Source organism: Calidris pugnax, unplaced genomic scaffold (genome assembly GCF_001431845.1).
Source record: "Calidris pugnax isolate Ruff unplaced genomic scaffold, ASM143184v1 scaffold461, whole genome shotgun sequence".
Classification (NCBI taxonomy): Eukaryota; Metazoa; Chordata; class Aves; order Charadriiformes; family Scolopacidae; genus Calidris; species Calidris pugnax.
In genome coordinates this window covers 709829-729213 of record NW_015091201.1, presented here as the reverse complement: position 1 = coordinate 729213, position 19385 = coordinate 709829, and the positions used below count along the sequence as shown (strand labels likewise).

The window sequence follows — 19385 nt, the reverse complement described above, 5'->3', positions numbered from 1 at the left end:
CCCCGGCCGGTGGCGGGTCGGTGGCCGGGCAGAGCCGTTGTGCCGGTTCTGGTGGTCACCGGAGCCCCGGTACCGCTCCCCGGCGGCTCTCTGCCGCCCTCCCCCGGGCACAAGGCCGGGGCCCTGTGAGGGCCGCGCCGCCGCCATTGCCAGGCCCTGTCCCTCTCTGCGCCTGCGCGGCGGCGGCGGCAAGATGGCGCTGGAGACCGTCCCCAAGGATCTGCGGCACCTCCGCGCCTGTCTCCTCTGCTCCCTCGTCAAGGTGCGACCGGCACCGGCCGTTCTCCCCTCCCTCCACCACCCGGCTCGTCCCTCGGGCCTTTCCCGGGGCTTCCCGTCCCGTCCGTTCTCCTTCATGCCCGCGCTGACGCCTCTGTGTTCGTGTTCCCCCCCCCGCCCCGCTTCCTTCCGCCTCAGACCATCGACCAGTTCGAGTACGATGGCTGCGACAACTGCGATGCCTACCTACAGATGAAGGGCAACCGGGAGATGGTCTACGACTGCACCAGCTCCTCCTTCGACGGGTGAGTGGGGCCTGGGGACGCCGCGGTGGCACCTGGCCGGGAATTGTCGCCCTCCCCACTCCAGGGCTGGTGTCGCACACCTGGGGCTTCACCCTGTGCCCAAAGAGCCGCTCGATACCAGAGCAGAGGTGTTTGTTTCTTGCCTGTCCGCACTGAAGGAGGTGGGTGCTGGATGGTGGCTCTACAAAGCTACCAGGCCTTTTGAGAAATAAGCCAGGTATTACAGACCAAATAATCATAGAATGATAGAGCGGTTTGGGTTGGAAGGGACCTTAAAGACCACCCAGTGCCACCCTCGATCCTGGATAGGGACACCTCCCACCAGACCAGGTTGCTCCAAGCCTTGAACCCCTCCAGGGATGGGGCAGCCACAGCTTCTTGGGGCAACCTGGGCCAGGCTCTCACCACCCTCACACCAAAGAACTTCTTCCTCATATCTCATCTAAATGTTCTCTCTTTCAGTTGAAAACTGTTCCCACTCATACTATGGCTCCCCTCCCTGATCGAAAGCCCCTCCCCATCTCTCCTGGAGCCTCTTGAGGGACTGGAAGGGGCTCTAAGGTCTCCCCGGAGCCTTCTCTTCAGGCTGAACCCCCCCAACTCTCTCAGCCTGTCCTTCCAGCAGAGGGGCTCCACCCCTTGGGGCATCTCTGTGGTCTCCTCTGGTCCTGCTCCAACAGGTCCATGTCCTGCTGTTGGTGGCCCCAGAGCTGGAGGCAGCACTGTAGGGGTGTCTCCCCAGAGCGGAGCAGAGGGGCAGAATCCCCCCTTGCCTTGCTGGCCACGCTGCTGGGGATGCAGCCCATGGTGTGGGGGTCCTTCTGGGCTGCCAGGCACATTGCCGGATAACGTTGAGCTTCTCATCCACCAACACCCCCAAGTCCTTCTCAGGGACTCTCTCTAGCCGTTCTCCGCCCAGCCTGTATTTGTGCTTGGTATTGCCCCAACCCACATGCAGAACCTTGTACTTGTCCTGGTTGAACTTCATGAGGTTGGCATGGTCCCACCTGTCCAGCCCACCCAGGTCCCTCTGGGTGGCATCTCTTCCCTTCAGCATGTGTAAACCTTGCTCAGGGTGCACTCCATCCCACTGTCCATGTCGATGACAAAGATAATGGCAAAGAAGAAACCATAGTGAATGGTGAGTCAGTCATTCCTTACTCCTCTAATGTTACATATGAAAGTAGAAATTCTCTTAATCTCAGGACTCCCCTGTTGTCTTTATTTGAGAGCAGTTTGGTGCTTTCTGGGTCTGATGACCTGGGGCCAGACTCCTGCCACTGGGGCCATCGCCACATTCATCAACTACATAAGCCCACCTGGTTGCAAAACTGAGACTGTTAACTCTTTATTTTTGACAACAGGATCATCGCCATGATGAGCCCTGAGGACAGCTGGGTTTCCAAGTGGCAGCGAATCAGTGAGTGATTTTTCCCAGCTGGTTTGGGAGCTACAGCAACTTTTTCTCCAGCAAACCCTTCTCTGGGACAGTGGGAGTTGCTCTTTGGGATCCTGGTGGGGGCACTGGCAGAGGTGGGCCCGGAAGGTTGCCCACACAGGTGGTGTAACTCAGTGTTTTCTTCCCACCAGGTAACTTCAAGCCGGGTGTCTACGCAGTGTCTGTGACCGGCCGCCTGCCCCAAGGTAACACCACTGGCCTGTGTGAGGGGTTGCTCCTGCACAGATGGCAGCTGAGGGTGTATTAGCGTTGGGGCTGTAGCCATCTCTCTGAGGTGACAAACTGGTACAGCATTGAGCTGTACCTGTGTGATAGATCAGGATTTGGGGGTTCAGTGAATGCTGTGTGTTGCAATCAGAGCACACATGGTACCAAACCAGAGGGATGAGCAAGGTAAGCACAAGAAGGAGACGCTGAAGGGGAAGGTGGTTTTGGGGTCCTGCAGACGGGTCTTCTACCTGCAGTCATTCAGTGCTCTGCCTGCCAGAGGGTGATACTGAAGATGCTGCAGACTAAAACTGTGATACCAGGCAGGCCATCAGAGGGGCAAACTGTGCTTAAAGGGTGACTCCAGAGAGCGTGTACATTTCAAACCATTCAGCCACAGGGAAACACCAAGGTTTGTCCATAGAAAAGAGTTTTGCGGGACAGGGTGCTGTTAGGGCAATCTTGGTGAGCAGATACCCCTACCCATCATCTTGCTGCATTGAGGGCTTATGTTAAGGTAGGTTTTCTGCCCATATAAATGGAGTGGAGATGTAGAGGGTTGGCCTTATCTCTGTAATGCAGAAGCTGCATCATCTGTGTGGCTGAGAGCCCCTGCCCTGACTGTAGCCCCAGAGCAGGCTCCTGACCTGTGCCCCTTCCCAGAAGCATAGCAGTCTTGTATCCCTCAGGGAAAGCTGTGCTTGTGTCTGGAGTCCCAGGCTCGTTTCTGACCTGAGCTCTGCTCTGCATTGGGAAGGAGCTGAAACATCACAGGGCTTGAAGCTGGGGGCTGCAGGCACAGCTTTGGGCACATCTGAAATAATTGAGGTGCAGCAGGTGTTGATGATGGGGGGAGTGCAGGTGGGTGATGCTGTCTTCAGCCTTGCTCAGGCCAACCTCGTGACCCGGGGAGCAGTGAGAGGGCTGGGGAGCATGGAAACCAGCAGCCTGCACTCACGTCCTCGCATGCTGTCATTTGACTGTCCCTTGGTACCTGGTGCTGGTGAGAGCTGTGCTGAACCCCACGGTGCTCTTCTGCTGTCCCTCTTCTTACTGAGAAGGTGGGATGTGCAGGCAGGTCACAGAAGTGACTGAAAGATTTAAGAAGTACCCTTAAGAGCTTGACCTGTTCAGTACAGCCATAATAGTCAGCCATTTTCAGGTAGGAAATAATGTAAATAAAATCTCTACCTGGGTCTTTCCCAACGCACAGCAGAGAGTTGATGTTTAGGAGCTCTGTCTAGGCATTAAAACTAGAAGAGGGAACACTTTAATGGTTCTATTAGATGAAATGAAGAAGGTGATTGTTCAGCTCTTGATCTCTACAGTGAAGGCTACATGACAGAGCAACCAGATTATTTTCAGGGCTCCTCATCCCTAGGGAATACTGACCTGTGTTTGTCTCCTTGCTGCAGGCATTGTCCGGGAGCTGAAGAGCCGTGGTGTGGCATACAAGTCCCGAGACACAGCTATAAAAACCTAAGGGGATCTTGTGCCATCTGGAGGGTTCCCTGGTGCTGCACTGGGTGATGCATCGGGCACGGGGGGCCCTGCTCCAAAACCTTTCAGCTTTAGCACGTGGGAAAGTGAGCCTGGACATGGAGGGACCTCGCTGGCTCAGCTCCTCCGGCTGGGTACCTCTGGACTCTGCCCACACGGACCCTAGAAACCTTTTTGAGCCTTGACAAGGGGGAGGGCAGGGAGCAGGTGTGGGAAAGCTGCATTTAATGATGATGCACAAGCTTTTTTACAGTCGGTGTGGAAAAGGGGGGACCTGGGATAAGGGATAGCTGTGTAAATATTTCAATAAAACATGCTCCTTGGTCAGAGTGGGTCCAGCTTGTATGTGCAGTCACTTACCTGCTGCAGGCATGGTGAGGGGCTTCACACTCAGCCTGCCACCTGCCAAACTGGACCCTATGGTTGCCATTACTTCTTATGCAATGGACCACGTTCCTGCCTCAAAAGGGGACTCTGCCCTTCCTGAATTGGGGTGTCCTTCACTGTAGGATCAAGGAGACGGGTGAATTTACCTCTCATCTCATGGCTGGATGGAATAGGTAAGGTGATGTTAAGTATTCCATATGGAGGTAGTTATCTGGAGGTCATGGTGCCCTGGGCCTGCAGGACCCTGTGCAAGGGACACAGAAGCAGGCTCGAAGGACCTTTATGTGTCCATCCCTGGCCTGCAGAACCCTGTTCCAGTGACACAGAAGCAGGCTCGAAGGACCTTTATGTGTCCATCCCTGGCCTGCAGAACCCTGTTCCAGTGACACAGAAGCAGGCTCGAAGGACCTTTATGTGTCCATCCCTGGCCTGCAGAACCCTGTTCCAGTGACACAGAAGCAGGCTCGAAGGACCTTTATGTGTCCATCCCTGGCCTCCAGGGCAGGCAGAGCGAGATGAGCCCATTGCTGGTGTGACTGGGAGGCAGCTCCAGGCCTTGTGGAGAGGATGGATGGACAAACAGGTGGAAACACCCATCCAGCCTCATGTCTGTAGAGGTCTGGCTGTCACTGCATGTCCTGAGCATCACCTTGGGCAGTATCTGCATTGTGTGGGCTCCTGAGATACTTGGTCTCCTGAGCTGATGGCTCCTGCTTCATTTCTTCTGTTAGTTCAGCAGCAGCCACCAATCACAAAGGTACCTTGTCCAAGAGCAGAATCCTAGATTAGTAGCCCTGTGAAATAAGCATTTTGGTTTTCCTGAGATAATGCTGCAGCAGGAAAGCCTGATTCTTGTTTTCTTTAGACAAATTGTAGAAAACCAATGCAGCTGGAAAACTGCATTTGGTCTGGGGCAAAAGCGGCTGCAGTGAAGGGAATGCCTCGCTGCTGGGAAATGATGCTGGCAGGAGTGTGGAGGCAGCATGCCCTCTGTCCTGCTCTGCTTTGTCCAGCTGGCCCCGAAAAACAGTCCTAAGTGCTGTGGGTCAGGTGGACCATGGCTCCGTGCGGGGCTTCGGAGCAGGCGTGCGGCTGGAGAAGTCTGCAGAAAGTACGGGAGAGGCTGCATGGAGGTGAGATGAAACACTGCAGAGAAAGAGGTCTTCAACCACGTTCCTCCTGGGGACTTGCAGACATGATGCCGAAGTCAAGAGTATTTGCTGGGTGCAGACCAGACCAAGTCAAGTTGGTGGTGGGCTCTGGGCTCCAGAAGATGCCTCCAGGTACAGATCACCTTTTGTGGGAAGATCTGAGAGCGCTTCAGCCCCTGAGAATGCTTCTTGGGAAGATGGAGCAACAGGTCATGCCCTCAGGCAGAGGAGGGAGTTGGTTGTGGCTTTCACACACCCCTGGTGAATGCCCAAAGCACTTGAGTTACCTGATAATTACCCTCCAGGCTTGCTTGGTTGCAGAGACTGGGCAGGAGATGTACCTTGGAAAGACCTGGTAGATCAGGTCTGTGGGTAAGAAGTGTGACTGTCCCGGCAGCTCGGGTGCAGGGTGCTCATGTTTGGACATCTTGGCCATGGACCTGCAGGCCCTGGAGGGTGCATTTGTCCTGTCTGTGCTGTGAGGCATAGGGTGAGCTGGGATCTCCCTGGGGTCCCTTTGTTCCCTGGGGAACAGTCCTGGAAAGCTGCAGCCTGGGCAGCTGTGTGAGGCTAACAAGAGCTGAGAAGGTCCAGATTGAAAGGGATCATGGAGGATGAGCTGGGCAGCTCTTCCTCTGGCCAGAGGAAGATGTGTCTGGATAGCGAGGTTTTGGCTCCTGCTGGGTTGGAAGGGTGGTGGGGATGAGAGAGGACAACCAGCCTGGCCATGTCCCGACCTGGAAGCCTCACCCTCCCAGTGCCACCGGGTGGCAGCACGGCTTTGTGGAGCGGGGCTGAGCTGGAGCTGCTGGAGAAGGACCTGAGGCACATCTCCTTTTTCCACTGCATTTCACAGCACCTTTTGCTCCCTACCGATTTCCCAGGTTGTGTCCCCCTTCCCTGGCTCCAGAGATGCGGCTGGCCATGCTGGAGGTGCGTCAGGATCCCCTCCCCACTCTCAGGCCACCTTGTCCCCTGGCCCCACAGTGCAGAGGAGGTGCCCTTATTCAGCCAGCCTTGGGTATGGGTCGTAGGCATGGGGGGTTCCCGTGTGCCCCCACCACCATCTGGGAAGAAGCAGTAACACAGTCACTGCCTGGAACCAGGAGCTTGGCTTAGGAAATCATCCCCAGGGAGCAGCGTGTGTTGTCCCTGTGCCTCTCAGGGAAAGCAAGGGGGCTTGGGACCCCCCCAGGGACCTCACCCCTGCCAAGAAGTGCAGCCCCTCCGGGTTATGCAGAGTTAAGACTGGTGGAAGCTGCAGCGTGGTGCAACAGAGTCAGAACGGCGAGGCTGGGGGGCTGAATGTCGGTGGTCTCTCCGGGCTGCACCTCCTCTGCCTGCAGCAGCTCGCAGCGCTTTGAGGACCTGGTGCCTCCTCTCGGGCTGGCTCAGTGAGACGCTTCCCTGCCAGCTCGCTCGCCCCCACACACACCGCATCGCCCAGCCCACACTGCCTGAGTGATTCATTGCTCCTGGGCTGCAGGAGCTGAGCGTTGGACCTCTGCAAAGCACCCGAAACGAGCAATTCGGTTAGACTCTAGCCCTGGAGCTGCCAGGGTTTTGTAGCAGCAAAAAGCAAGCGGATGCAGAGCGTTATTTGCTGAGAAAAGTAGGTCAGGGAGCTCTCACGTTGAAAAAATTGGAGGAAAAATGTGCGGCAGCAGCGGCCTGGGCTGTAATGGGGAGAGAAAGCGTCAACCGGGCAGGGAGCTGTAGATCTGAGTCAATTTAAGATGGCTCCTCCCCCTGCACCAAATGACGCTAAAATATTTCAGCCAGGCCTAAAAATCCTGCAGGTTTGGCACCCGAAGTGGGCTGGCAGCGCTGGGGGCAGAGCGGGGGGGGAACACAGGGCAGGAACCACGAGCCAGTGGATTTCTTCGTGCGGGTTTTGAGAACCGATACCCCGGCTCTCCCTCCGGGCCAGAAAAGTGACTTTCCAAAACCGCAGAGCACGCGGTGTCTCTACGTGCAGCAGCTGCCGGCGGCGCTGGGAAATGCCTGGCTGAGCCATCCCCACCTGCGCGGGGGCCCCAGAGCTGCCCCCCCAGGGACAGGGACCTGCCCACGCACTCCGTTCCCCACCACCTGGGGACGAAAGCCGCTCACGTTGGCCTTTGTCTTGTAGCCTGGGCAAGCTGGGCTTGAGGCGAACAGGGATGGGTGTTAGAGTGTGTTGGGCTCCAGCCAGGGAGGCCTGGGGGTGAGATGGGTTGAGCCCCCTCCTTCCCCCCAGTTTGGCCCCCGTGGATGCTCTGTGCACGCTGTGGCATCGTCCCCCTCTGTCACCTCGGTGCTGATGCAAAGGGCAGGGGGCAGAGGTGCTGCCCAGGGCCGGTGGCAGCAGCATCAGGGAGGCTTCACCCTAAATCCACTTTCACTTGCTGCCTCGCTGCCTTCCAGCGTGTGGATTGGACTTGCCCAGGTGCCTTTTGCCATCCCCGTGTGCCTGGGGGGGGCTGGTTACCTACCGCAGGGGTGCAGAGACCCTTGGAAGTAGGTGCTGGCAGCGGGGTTAAAAACCCCAAAACCCCAGCTTTACGCTGGTTTTCCTTGGAAACTGGCCAAGGAGACCTTGGCAGGGTGGATGTGCCGGGGGAGGTGACCTGAGGTGTTCTCCTGGTACCCATGGGGTGAAACACTGCTGGAGCAAGGATGGCAAAGCCACAGTGCCCACCGTTAACAGGTGGGCCATCGTGCCCATCATCCCCATCATCTCTGTGTCAGGGCCTGTGAGGAGAAGCCACCGAGGCACCCAAGTGTGTCTGATGTGGCGGGGAGAGGAGGGGGCCCATGGGCAGCTTTTGGCAGCTGCTGTTTGGACAGGCTGCAGAGGGCATGGGTGCAGGTTTCGGAGGTGCAGGCAGAGAGGAGACAGCGCTGCCATGTGCACCCTTCCACCTGGTGCACTGGTGATGGAAGTGGGTGGAGGAACTGGGACGTGTTCCCTGCTGAGGGGATCTGCAGGAAAATTGGGGAGCTCTGGTGTATGGTGTGTCCCCTGGGTGTTTGTCCCTCAGGAATTGCAGTGGAAGGAGGAGGCCCTGCTTTGAGGTGAAGAGGCAGGCTGGTGGGCCATCAGTTCCTGAAGAAGGGCCTGCAAAAGAAGATTACTGCTGCCCCTTGCACACCTGGTGCTGTTTGCAAAGAGGCCATCAGCTGCTTCATGGTGGACCTCTCTAAACCCACTGATCTGCTGACAGAGTTGGGGTTTTGGTGGCTGGGAGACACAAGAAGCTGGTGGAAGGTCTCAAACCTCCTCTGGGCTGAGACCACTCACCCTCCTGGTCTGCTCCTGCAGCTCTGCATCACAGGGAGGGGCAACAGCAAGGGCTGGTGGGGCAGAGTGGGTTCTCACCCTGTTGGTAGAGGTTGGTGGGGGTGCTGAAGGCACGTTTCCTTAAGGCAAAGGGAAAAGTGAGACCACAGATGAAGTCACAGGAGGAATTTGGGAACCTCACAGTACTTACCCCATCCCCAGCTCTCCTGAATCTCCTGCTGCATCCCAGGTGGCTCTTGCCCTTTCCCTTCCTGGCTAGTTGTACATCACCCAGGCTCTGCCCAAAGCACATGCTGGGCTGGAAGGGGCTTTGTCCCTGTCATGGGAATGGTCCTCCTGTACAGGGAGTCACAGAGGAGCTGCTAAGCGACCAGAGCCCTGGGGCATGAACCGGATGAGGACATCACACCTCTTATGGTGGGTCCCCAAACAACCCAGCCCGTGGTGCAGGGCAGGGTGTCAACATGCCCCGATGGCCACAAGATCCAGCCCCTTGGCCAGGTTGGGGGCTCTGATACCAGTAGCCCAGAAGCACCTGGCCCAGCTCATTCCAGAAACGTGCCATCAATGCCAGGTTTGGGAAGTGCTTCCTGGCAGCCCTGGGTGTCTGTCCTTGCTCCTTGGGGTCTCTGGGCCTGGGAGAGGCTCAGGTGTCCCCACACCTTGTCCTGGGGGAACCAGAGACTGCTGGTGAAGGAGGGGCTGTCACCACAGAGCTCAGTCCCACATCTCCTGGGCCCGTCCTGCCCCGGGAGGTCCACATCCTGGTGGGGCAGCTCTCATCCCTCATTCCCTGTATCACTGTCGGGCTCCATCCCAGAGCTTCCTCCATCCCTAATGGGCCTACCCTGGTGCTGAGCATGCTGGGAAGTTGCGCAATCCTTGGATTAAGGCAGGAAAGGCAGAAAACAGGAGTCACCCATCTGTGCTGTCACAGTGCCAGCGCTGGTTGCCATGGGGGGGCTCTCTGGAGGCACTGGGGCCCCCCGACCTGTGGCCTCCCCTTCCCCCACCTGCAAGACCGGTTGCAGCAGGTGACATGGAAAATGATGGGGCACTTTGTGCCCCGCTGGCGCCAGCCCAACGGTCCCGCGCCTGTCATTGGCGCAGACAGGCTACGATTTGTCTATATATGGGCAAAGCGAGGCACCCGCGTTAACCCCTGTGTCCCCCCGCGCCCGCCCTGCCGCGTCACTTCGGCTTTTTGAGGTTTCCTTTCGCGCTCTCATTTGCCTCCCGCTCGCCGCCTGTTTCACCCAGCAGTTTCTAGTTGACTCACTTTTAACGGCCTTGCTCCAACCCCAGCCCCGCCGGCAGCGGCACTTCCCAGGGGAGCAGGCAGGGTGCGGGCAGCGGGGTCATGCTGGGAGCACGCAGGGAGCCTCCCCCTGCCCCATTTCCCCCAGCGCCAGCATCCTGCTGCCGTGTGGTGAACGGGGGTTCATCCCAAGCCCTGTGGGCACCGTAGCTCCTCTCTTTCGGGCACAGAAGTGGGCACTCGGCCATGCCACAGGTGCTGCAGTTCTCCCTTGTGCCCCGTTGTGTCCCGCAGGGTGGTGGGGATCAATGCTCTGCCCATTCAAAAAAACTCTCAGGAGCTGATTTTGACACCCTTGATTCTTCTGGTGCAGCAGCAGCCCTCCCCGTGCTCTCCAGGAGCATTGTCAGGTGGGACCCCAGGGGCCTTTTTTGAGGCCACCCCCTTGTGCTGCAAAGCAGAGCGAGCTGTGCCCATCCCTGCACCTCTGTCCCCTGTCCTCAGAGGTGGCTTGTGTTGGGAACGCAGTCATTAGGCTTCAGTGTTAACAGTGGCACAACTGAAGCACAATAGCTCTGTTGGGGTCTGGCAGAATGGTGGCCAAGAGACACTACTGGCTGTCTGTGCCACTGGGGCTGCGGACCTAGTGGCTAGCACACCCTTTCCCACTGGCCCCAGGACAGCAGAGGGGATTCAGGGCAACTTTGAATGAGACAATCCCCTTCCTCCTCCCCGAGCACAGCCCTCAGGCCCACACGGATGGATGGATGGATGGATGGATGGATGGATGGATGGATGGATGGAGCCACGTGGGCATGGCTGGGCAGTAGGCACCGCCTGCCCCCAGCATGGAGCTGAGTCCACCGGCCGGGCTGCCAGCAGGAGTTCGTCTCCTTTAAACAAGGCTCGTCCCAGCTGCCACTTCCCCTGTGTGCAGTGAGCACCGCGACCGCAGGCGAGGAGGGGAAGTTGCTGCAAGGCGCGATAAGAAATATCAGCGCTTTCACAGCGCCCGAGCTGCGCCGCCCGACAAGGGCCCTTCCCCCTGCCCCTGGGCCAGCAGCGCTGCTGCCCCCCGAGCCCCCAGCTCCCGGCTCCCCTGCACTCGCCGATACTGGGAGAGTTACTGGAAAAGCAACAGCCTGTGTCCCGCGGGGTGGTGGGGAGCCCGGGTCCTGGGGGTGGCAGTGGCAATGCACCCTCGGCGCTCAATGCAGAGCAAAGACAGGGTGACACCCCCGGGTGCAGGGGGATGCTGCGGGTGTCTGACCCACGTCTGGGGGCCCCGAGATGAGGGGAGGGCAGAGCTGGGGAAGTGGTGCCATGATGGGAGATGGTTTAGGTCGGGGAGCTGCACTCTGGGGATCCATCAGCACATCCCTGGGTGACACAGAGCAGGCAGGGAGCGGAGAAGGGCCTTGGGAGTGCTGGGGACCAGACACTCTCATGAGGTCCCCAGGGTAGGAAATGCAGCTATTTCAGCCTCCCCCAGCCCCAAAAAGCCTCTGTGCTCTCAGCCCTTTGGGAGCTATTTTAGCCAGGCGGAGTGGGACCAGCGATCGGGGAGCAAGGGCTGGGGTAGAAATTCCCGCAGCCTCGATCAGTAAATTAACCAATGGCCGGGGGATGTGGTAAGTTCATCATCAGTTGGAGACTTTCAGACCTCCTGGTCTGAGCCTGAGGAACCAGATCTGCTGATTTCCTCCTTTCTGAGAGGCAGCACAGGCGGCGGGTGGCTGCTGATGGCAGAAGGAAACCAGCTCGGGACACCCAAAATGTCATGTCCCCCCAGTCCGTGCTTGGCTGGGGAAAGAGGAAGCGTCACCTCCCCCACTTCCCTGCTGAGAAGGCGCCCGTGTCCCTCCCGCAGGGCTCCTCGGCGCGGCGCGGGCTGCGCTCTACTGCAGGGTCTCTTTCGGGAGGGCTCAGCCCCGTCCCCGCCGCCGTCCCCACAGCGTCCCAGGCACAAGCCACGTGCTTTGTCCTCCCCCTGACATCCTTCCCTCCGCCAGCTCCGGTGAGGCCTCACTCAGCTGCCTCCCTTAGGAAACACGTCTTCATCTTGCTTTGCAGCAGGGTTAGAGCTAAATGGACATTTTCTCTAAAACTACAGGGTAGTCTGTAAATTGCTGAGTAGGGCCTGGCTTCTCACCATCACCCCCTGCCCCCCAGAACTCTGTATTTAGCAGCGACTGGCTTGTTGTCGGAGCAAGGCACTCTGTAAGAAATGCAGCTCAATCCCAGAGCATGGGGAAAAGTCCCTCAGCAGCACCTCTAGGACCAAAGTCCCTCTGGCTGCCCCAAAAAAGGCTCCTCAGCTTTGCTGTAAAAGCCCAGTTGCCTTCTGCAACTCTTACTCCCCATGATGGCACCCGCCACAGCTGGGGACCACCCCATGGCACTGAGGTGGCCAACAGCACTGGATGCTGTCTCCAGTGGGGTCTTTGGGTCAGGAACAACCTGCTTGCTACATTTCAGGTGTCCCCAGGAGGGCTAACTCAGGGAGCCCAGGAGGCACCTAGCCCAGCCCAGCTCCACGTGGAACCAGCTGCGCACGTGGTGGCCTCCACTGCTGGTGAGGAACTGCCTGCACACAGCTCTGGCAAGGCAGATGGATGCTCTCCTGAGTCAGAGCTGTGTCAACTACCAAACAGTCCCTGTGGAGACATCACCCATTGCTACTTAGATTTCCCTGATGAATTTCGCACTAGCATGGGGAGTGTGAAGTCCCCAGCCTGGTGACCACAAGGGATGGAGATGGGCACAGGGCCAGCGGAGGGTGGGAGCCAGGCAGCCCTCTCGGGGCTGGAGGCACAGGGATGGGCCCTGCTGGGCAGGAAGATGAGCTCACTCCAGCCTTTTTTGGTTTTTTGTTTTGTTTTGTTTTTCTGGTGAAACTCTCTAGAAGTTCAACCCTGGTTTGGAAAGAGTTTCCTGGCCAGTTCTCTCTCTGCCAAAGCCCCTTCTACCCGCTGTCACCAGCGCACGTGCTGCCCGAGGCAAATCGCTTCTGACTCTGCTGCTGCTCGGTTATTTTTGACTTTGCTCTTCCCCTGCCTTCTGTAAAACTCACCAGTAGATTAGTTCTTGGTTGTTTTTTTTTTTTACATTTCCGTCCAGATTAGCGATGTAAAGAGTGAATCGCGTTGGCCTAAAAAATGAGCCTTTTGCAGAGCTGCATGAAAACCATTGCACAGAGTGACGTGGTCCCATTTACAGTCACTTTGGGGGATTCAGCTCCTAGTTTTTAACCTAGTTTAATGGGCAGCTTCACCCAGCGCTGGGGCAGGGTGTGTTTCTGGCACACAGTGACATTAAACTGCCCCTGCTCGGTGTCCCGCGGCTGCTACAGCCCTGGTGCCAGCAACGGCCATTGCGGCCTGCGCAGGAAAACCCTGCAAACCCGGCTTTTGGGTTTCTTCCTGGGGGCCTCACGCCCCCCTCGGCCGTTAGAGTTGCCCAGGCCGGGGGAAGTCTGGTGTTGCAGAGCATGGAGGGGGTGGGAGGCTCCAGGAGGTCTCTTGGGCAACACGTTTCCTAAAGAGCAGGTCCAGGGCTTGCAGCTCGCTGGCCCCCACGTCCCTGCCTGCTTCACCCCTACCACCGGGCAGCACCCCAAGTCCTGCAGACCCCCGCCATGGCCTGCTGGCCCCTCCACGTGTTCCCCCTGTGCTCACTCCTGCACAGGTCCCACCACCAGGACAGGGTGAGGGGACGTGGTGGAGCCGTGCAGCCATTCTGGTCCCCACACAGCCGGGGAGGGGGGTGCATTCGGTTACTGTCACCCTGTGCAAACAGCCTATTTTTTTTCTCTCTTTCTTTTCTTTTTTTTTTTTTTTGGCACAAACATGTTTGTCGCTCTCAGCAGCGAAGCCCAGGAGAGCGTAACCGGCTGCTCTGCAACGGCCCCCGGTGCTTCCGGCGCTCGGCAGCGGCCGCCCCTCGCCCCACGGCTGGGCTGGCTGCGGTCGGGCTGTGGGGTGGCGCTGGGTGGGACCCTGCACCGTTATCTCCTCCGAGCTACGGCTCTTCCTGTGGTCGGGGCCACGTGGGCAGGATGGGGTTAAAAGCAGCCCCGCTCCCCGCAGGGGCCCATTGCTCCCTGGCCACCACCATCATCCCACGAAGCTCCCAGCACCCGGCATGCGCCATCGGCACCTGGCATGGGCCACCAGCCACCCAGCGTGGGCCACTGGCATCTGGCAGGCACCACCAGCACCCGGCATGGGTCACCAGCACCAGGCGTGGGTCAGCATCACCCAGCACGGGCCATTGGCACCCGGCGTGGGCCACCCTCACCCGGACCCGGTAATGGGGGGACCCATCTGAGACGCCCACATGGCGCTCAAGGAACATCATGGGGTCTCCTGTGGTGCCAGCAGCTGCAGCCCTAATCCCACCACCATGGGGGCAGTGGGTGCCGGGGGCCGATGGCAGGTAAGGGGATGCCCCCCCATCCCGGGGCGCAGTGGGGCGGCGCGGGGGGAGGAGGTGCCGTGCTGGCGGGCGGGCGGAGGCGGGAAGCACCCAAAGCAGAAGTGCCACCCAGGGGGTTTTCAGTGACAGCGGAGATGAGACCGGGTGGACACAGAGGCGGGCAGGGCAGATGAGGTGAGGCTGTCGGGGCTGGGGTCTGCATGGCCTTGGGCGTGGGGACCTCTGGGTGACCCCCACCACATGGTCCAATGGGCCATGGGGACATGGAAAGGGTCTCCATGTGGCTGGCAGATGGGGTGAGGTGGTGTCTCGTGGGGAGCCCCAGGCCACAGGCAGGGGGACAGGGCAAGGGGGTCTTTGGTAAATGATGGGGGGATGAGGTGGGGTTCCCCCATGGGAACATTTCAAGGGTGACAGGGATGGAGTTTGCCATAGGATCCCCACCATGGGGACAAGGCAAAAGAGTCCTCTGTGACCAGAGTGGCATTTAGGTGAGGTCTCTCTCCACCACGGGGTCAAGGCAATACAAGGGGTCCCCCGTCATGCGCATGAGGGTGGTGCATGGTGAGATCTCCACCGCAGGGACAAGGCAAAGGAGGCCCCTGTGACCAGGGTGCCATTTAGATGGGGTCTCCTCATACGGACATGGCAAGGGGTGGCCTGTGTGACACAGATGGGATTTGAAGGACAGCAATGGACTTTGAGGTGGGATCTCACCCTTGGGATCCAGGCATGGGGATCCTCGGAGACCGGGACAGGGTTTGAAGGGCAACAACAGAGTTCAACGGTGGGATCCCCCTGATGGGGACAAAGCAAGGGGGTCCTCTGTGAATGGGATGGGGTATGAGGTGGAGGTGTCCCCATGGCGGCAAAGCAAACACACCCTCTGTGCCCAGGTTTAGGTCTATGAGGGGTTGATGAGGTTTGAAGTGGGGTCCCCACCAGCAGGGACAAGGCAATTGGGTTCTCTGTGACCAGGGTGGGGACTGAAGTGGGATCCCCCAGTTTGGAGACAAGTCAAAGTGGTCTCCTCTGGCCAGGATGGAGTATTAGGTGGAGTCTAAGTGAAAGCTTACTCCTATGACCAGGATGGGGTCTGAGGCGGGGTCAAAGCTGTCCCCTATGAGCATGATAGTGTATTAAGTGGCTTCCCTGCTATGGGGACAGGGTGAGGATGTCCCTTGTGCCCAGGACAGGGCTCGAGGTGGGGTGATGGGATATGAGATAGGGTCTCACCCATGGGGACAAGGTGAGGACGTCCCCTGTGCCGAGGATGGGGTTTCAGGGGAGAAGAGGGAGCACAAGGCAGGATCTCCCCCGTGGTGACGAGGATGTCCTCCATGCCTGGCACAGCTCCCTGAGGCCGGAGGTGATGCTGGCAGAGGCTCTCTGTCCCTGGGACAAGACCAGCCCTGCAATTTGCATCCCTGGCCATGCTGATGCTGAAGGTGGCCTCATGGCTGGGCCACATGGGGTGAGGAAGGTGGCCCTGCACGGGCGGAAGCAAGCACTTCGCTGGAGGAGAGCAACCGCCGGACACCGACTGAGAGACAGTGCAGTCACCCATAAAGTAGAAAGCACTACTAAACAGCACTGCAGGGTGTAGTGTTTCCTACTTTATGGATGAGTGTACTGTGGGCTACGGAGAAGAGAGCACCGCTGCGACCATGTGCCCATCATGAGTTGCCCTCAGTCTGAGAGAGGAGGGGGCCCGGCTCACAGGAGGGTGACCGTGCCAGCCATCCACCCCATGGGCACTGCCACCCTCCCCAGGCTGTGCGTGCTCCACTTGTCCTGCTGTCCCTCTGGCACCTGGGGACTGGCCACATGGGGAAGAGGGGCCGCGCGGTCTGGTGACCCATGTGCAAGGCGGTGGGGCCCATCAGGCTGGAGCAAGCACCATGCTGGGAGGCCAGGTGGGTAGCAAAGCCTCCAATTCCCATTTTTCTGACCCCCTCCCCCCATCTTCATTTTTCATGTGCCGAAGCCCTGGGAAGAGCTGGGCAGTGTTGGCCATGTGCAACGGGTGTGCGAGGCAGACAGGGGGGCTCCCGGGTGGCTTTGTGCTGCCGAACGATGGCTGAGTGCAGCGGGGCAAGGGGCTGCTAAATAAAACTCTTTTGGCATTGACTCGTGGAGTGTTTTATTCTATTCCTGGGAAATGTAAAACCGGGGAAGAGACACTTGCAGTGCCCAGTGCCACAGGGAGTGAGGTTATCCTGCAGTGGCACCACAAGCTTACACACTGCTGGAGACCATGTTCAAAGCCCTGGAGGAACCTTGGTGGCACCAGGGGTGGGGGTGGTGGAAACAGCTCCAGAGGAGCCAGTAAATCTCAGCCTGTTGACATGAGGCTCTTGCCTTCAGTCCCCCAGGGCTCACTGGAAAAGTTACTGTGTCCTGTGGCAGACCCGGCCACGGCCATGCGACCACGTGGAGCAAAGAGACTCTCCTGTGGTCCCTCTCTCTCTCCAGCTGCATACCCCTGGCCTGTCCTTTCTGGGGGTGTCTTAAACCAACTCGGCTTCCAGGGACACAGAAGGAGGGTCCCAGTTCCTGGGGACATCAGCTCCCAACCCCCCTCCCCGGGGTGAAGGGTGAACCCTCTTCACCCTTGGCTTTGACTCTCCATCCCCTGCCCTTGAGAGAGGCGATCTAAAAATAGTAGAAAAAATTATTAAAAATACACATTATTTTTTTCCTTTTTTGAGCCCACATATTAATGGAAAGTTTCCTCATTTTGTAAAACTTCTCGTGCTGGTTTTGGGAGCTTTTGTGGGTCTTTTTACCGAGTTTGGGGTATTTTTCTTTCACTTTGACCCCTCCCCAGGCTGGCCAGAAAGGACCAGGGTATTTTGCTTCTCTTTGCTGTCCCGGCTTTCCCACGTTCCCTGGCTTTGTGGCTGTTCGAAGGGGATGTGGAAGGAAAAAAAAAATCAAATCAAAACTGTCGTCATGGTCACAAGGAGGCGAGTTTTTAAACAGTAAAAACGAAAAAGGGCTAAAAAAAAAACCCCAAGCAGCCAGCGCAAACCGCCCTGAGCAGGTTTCGTTTTGCTGTGCGCTGGAATGGAAAAGCAAGTCCGATTTTTTAACATGCAAAAGTTTTGAAAGTTCACCCCCTAATAATGAATATTCAAGTATTAGGAAGGACAAATAATGAATGTTTTTGGTTGAGGAGTATTGTGGTTATGAATATTACAGCCACTCAGTGTTCATTACCGGGAGAGACATTTGGAAGTACATTTCTTGCTGAGAACAGCAAAACAGAAACTGCTTCTTTTTTCCTTTTTTTTAAAAAAAAAAAAAGACCACAACTCAATTTTTGAGTGCCCTCCCTCCATCAGGACCCAGTCAGTAATGCATTTTGGCAGGTTCCCGTAAGGAAATGCGCCTTCTCCCTCTTGGGGTGAGCTCCTGGTCTCTGAAGGACCTCGGCTGGTTCATCCTTGCCCTGCTGGATGTGGCAGAGGTGGGTGGGCAGCACAGTCCCTGTCCCTGCTGCTTCCCAGAGCCAGAAACCCCCTGAGTGGGGCAGGGGCTGGAACCCCTCCAGGTGCTGGGGAGGGCCTGGTAGCCTGTCCTTCTGCTGCTGGCGTGGCTCTGGGGAGGGCCATGGACACCAACAGCCATCACCAGGCTCTGTGGCAGCCGGGATAAGACCCTGTCTCTCCCCCACCAGCCTTGGTGCATGTAATGGTGTTTCCAGCCCGCACTGCGCTGGGCCACCATGTCTGGGGCTGCACCGTGACCCCTGGCAGGGCCAGCTCATCACATCCTCTTTTCTGTGAGGGGTTTGGGCCCCACCCTGCTCCACGGCATGGTCCCACCAGTGGCCGTGTGCTGCTGGGTGGGGGCAGGATCAGGGGAAGACCGAGCATGGGCAACATGAAGCCATGTCAGGACATGCCAGAGCAAACACTGGCCACAGGGTGGGAAGCAGGAGCTGGGAAGTGGGAAGCTGGTGGAGAAGTGGGAAGGGGACTCCCCTGGGACAGCAGGCACCCACCCATGTCACTGCACGTTCCTGCAGTCACCCTCACACACAGAGACAGGAGAGGCCATCTCACTGACACCATCCCCAGGGATCTGCTGGAAAGAAGGTGGAAATGGGTTGGCACCCACCGGTCACCTCCGTCTGCAGGTGCCTGTGACTGCTGACACATGTCACTGTCCTCACACCTACTCACAGTACCCCAGGGCTGGCATGGCCTCAGGCACCCATCCTCATGCTTCCTTCCCCAGCTGAGACCATGGTGCGGCTCCCCTGACCCCCTCCAGTTCCTGCCAATGCCATCCCCAGAGCTAGAGGAGGAGTTCAACAGCGCCCAGCAAGCACCGATTGGTCTTAATTGTCCTGAGCAGCCTCACCTGCAGCCCCACCCCCTGGACCTGCTGCTCCTGGGCCAGGAGCATTATTTTAGCTCAGCCCTGGGGTTTCAGTCATTGTTTTAGCTTTGATAAAGGTAACTTTCTGTTTGTGCTTGTCTCCTTGATGGCCTCTGGATCTATATTGTAAGAAGCTTGTGTCCAGCCATGTCTTCTAGATGGACCCTAGATCTATGTTGCAGATAGCTTGTCACCCTGCACGGACCCCCAAGCTATGCTGTAGCCTTGTCTGTAGCACTGGCTCTGGCTCCTCTTGCTCCTGGCTAGGGTCCCTGGTCCTGCTTCATCTTGTCTGGGACTGCCAAGGGACCCTGTTATCAGTGTCCTGCTCAAAGGCTCCCTGGTTTTTGTGGACCCTATCTGTGCCGGGGTCACACTGGCTTCACATTTGTTGCCCACTGTGGAGCAGCACCACTCAATGCTCCCTGACAGAAGAGGGCAGGAGGTCCTGCGGGACCATGCACTGGGCCCCTAGCCCTGCATCACCAGACACAGGCTTGGCTCCTTGGAGGCATCTGAAGAACAGTGGGTGTTGGTGGATGGCTCTGCTGGGGTCCTTTTTCATTTCCCCAGAGCTGAGCTTCTGATTATGAGCTCTCTGTTTTTCATTGGTTGCTGTATACCATCACCTCTTTTCCCTGAGCCTGTGGTTTACCCTGGCCTAGGAGAGCACCAAGGATCTCTCTAGGAAGTGCTTTGATCCATCTCCTCTACAGGGAGCACAGCCCCACAGCAGGTCCCCGGGTGACTTGGAGGACCAGCATCCTCCATGAGCATCCCCACAGCTCTC

General features: G+C 58.0%; 1 protein-coding gene across 1 annotated transcript; it reads left to right on the top strand.

Annotated features, from left to right (window-relative positions):
• Positions 1–113: 113 nt before the first annotated feature.
• On the top strand, positions 114–4024 carry SUPT4H1 (SPT4 homolog, DSIF elongation factor subunit). The gene is made up of 5 exons (XM_014959699.1): positions 114–262; positions 418–524; positions 1889–1944; positions 2115–2168; positions 3606–4024. Exons 1-5 carry the CDS (start codon positions 194–196, stop codon positions 3671–3673), a joined length of 354 nt encoding a protein of 117 aa, XP_014815185.1. The 5' UTR covers positions 114–193; the 3' UTR covers positions 3674–4024.
• The last annotated feature ends 15361 nt before the right edge of the window (positions 4025–19385 follow it).

Excerpts from the sequence above, each read along its gene's own strand:
- SUPT4H1 (XM_014959699.1), top strand. The coding sequence starts at position 194 with ATGGCGCTGGAGACCGTCCCCAAGGATCTGCGGCACCTCCGCGCCTGT. Across the intron at positions 263-417 it reads TCCTCTGCTCCCTCGTCAAG|ACCATCGACCAGTTCGAGTA; the intron begins GTGCGACCGGCA and ends CTTCCGCCTCAG. Across the intron at positions 2,169-3,605 it reads GACCGGCCGCCTGCCCCAAG|GCATTGTCCGGGAGCTGAAG; the intron begins GTAACACCACTG and ends TCCTTGCTGCAG.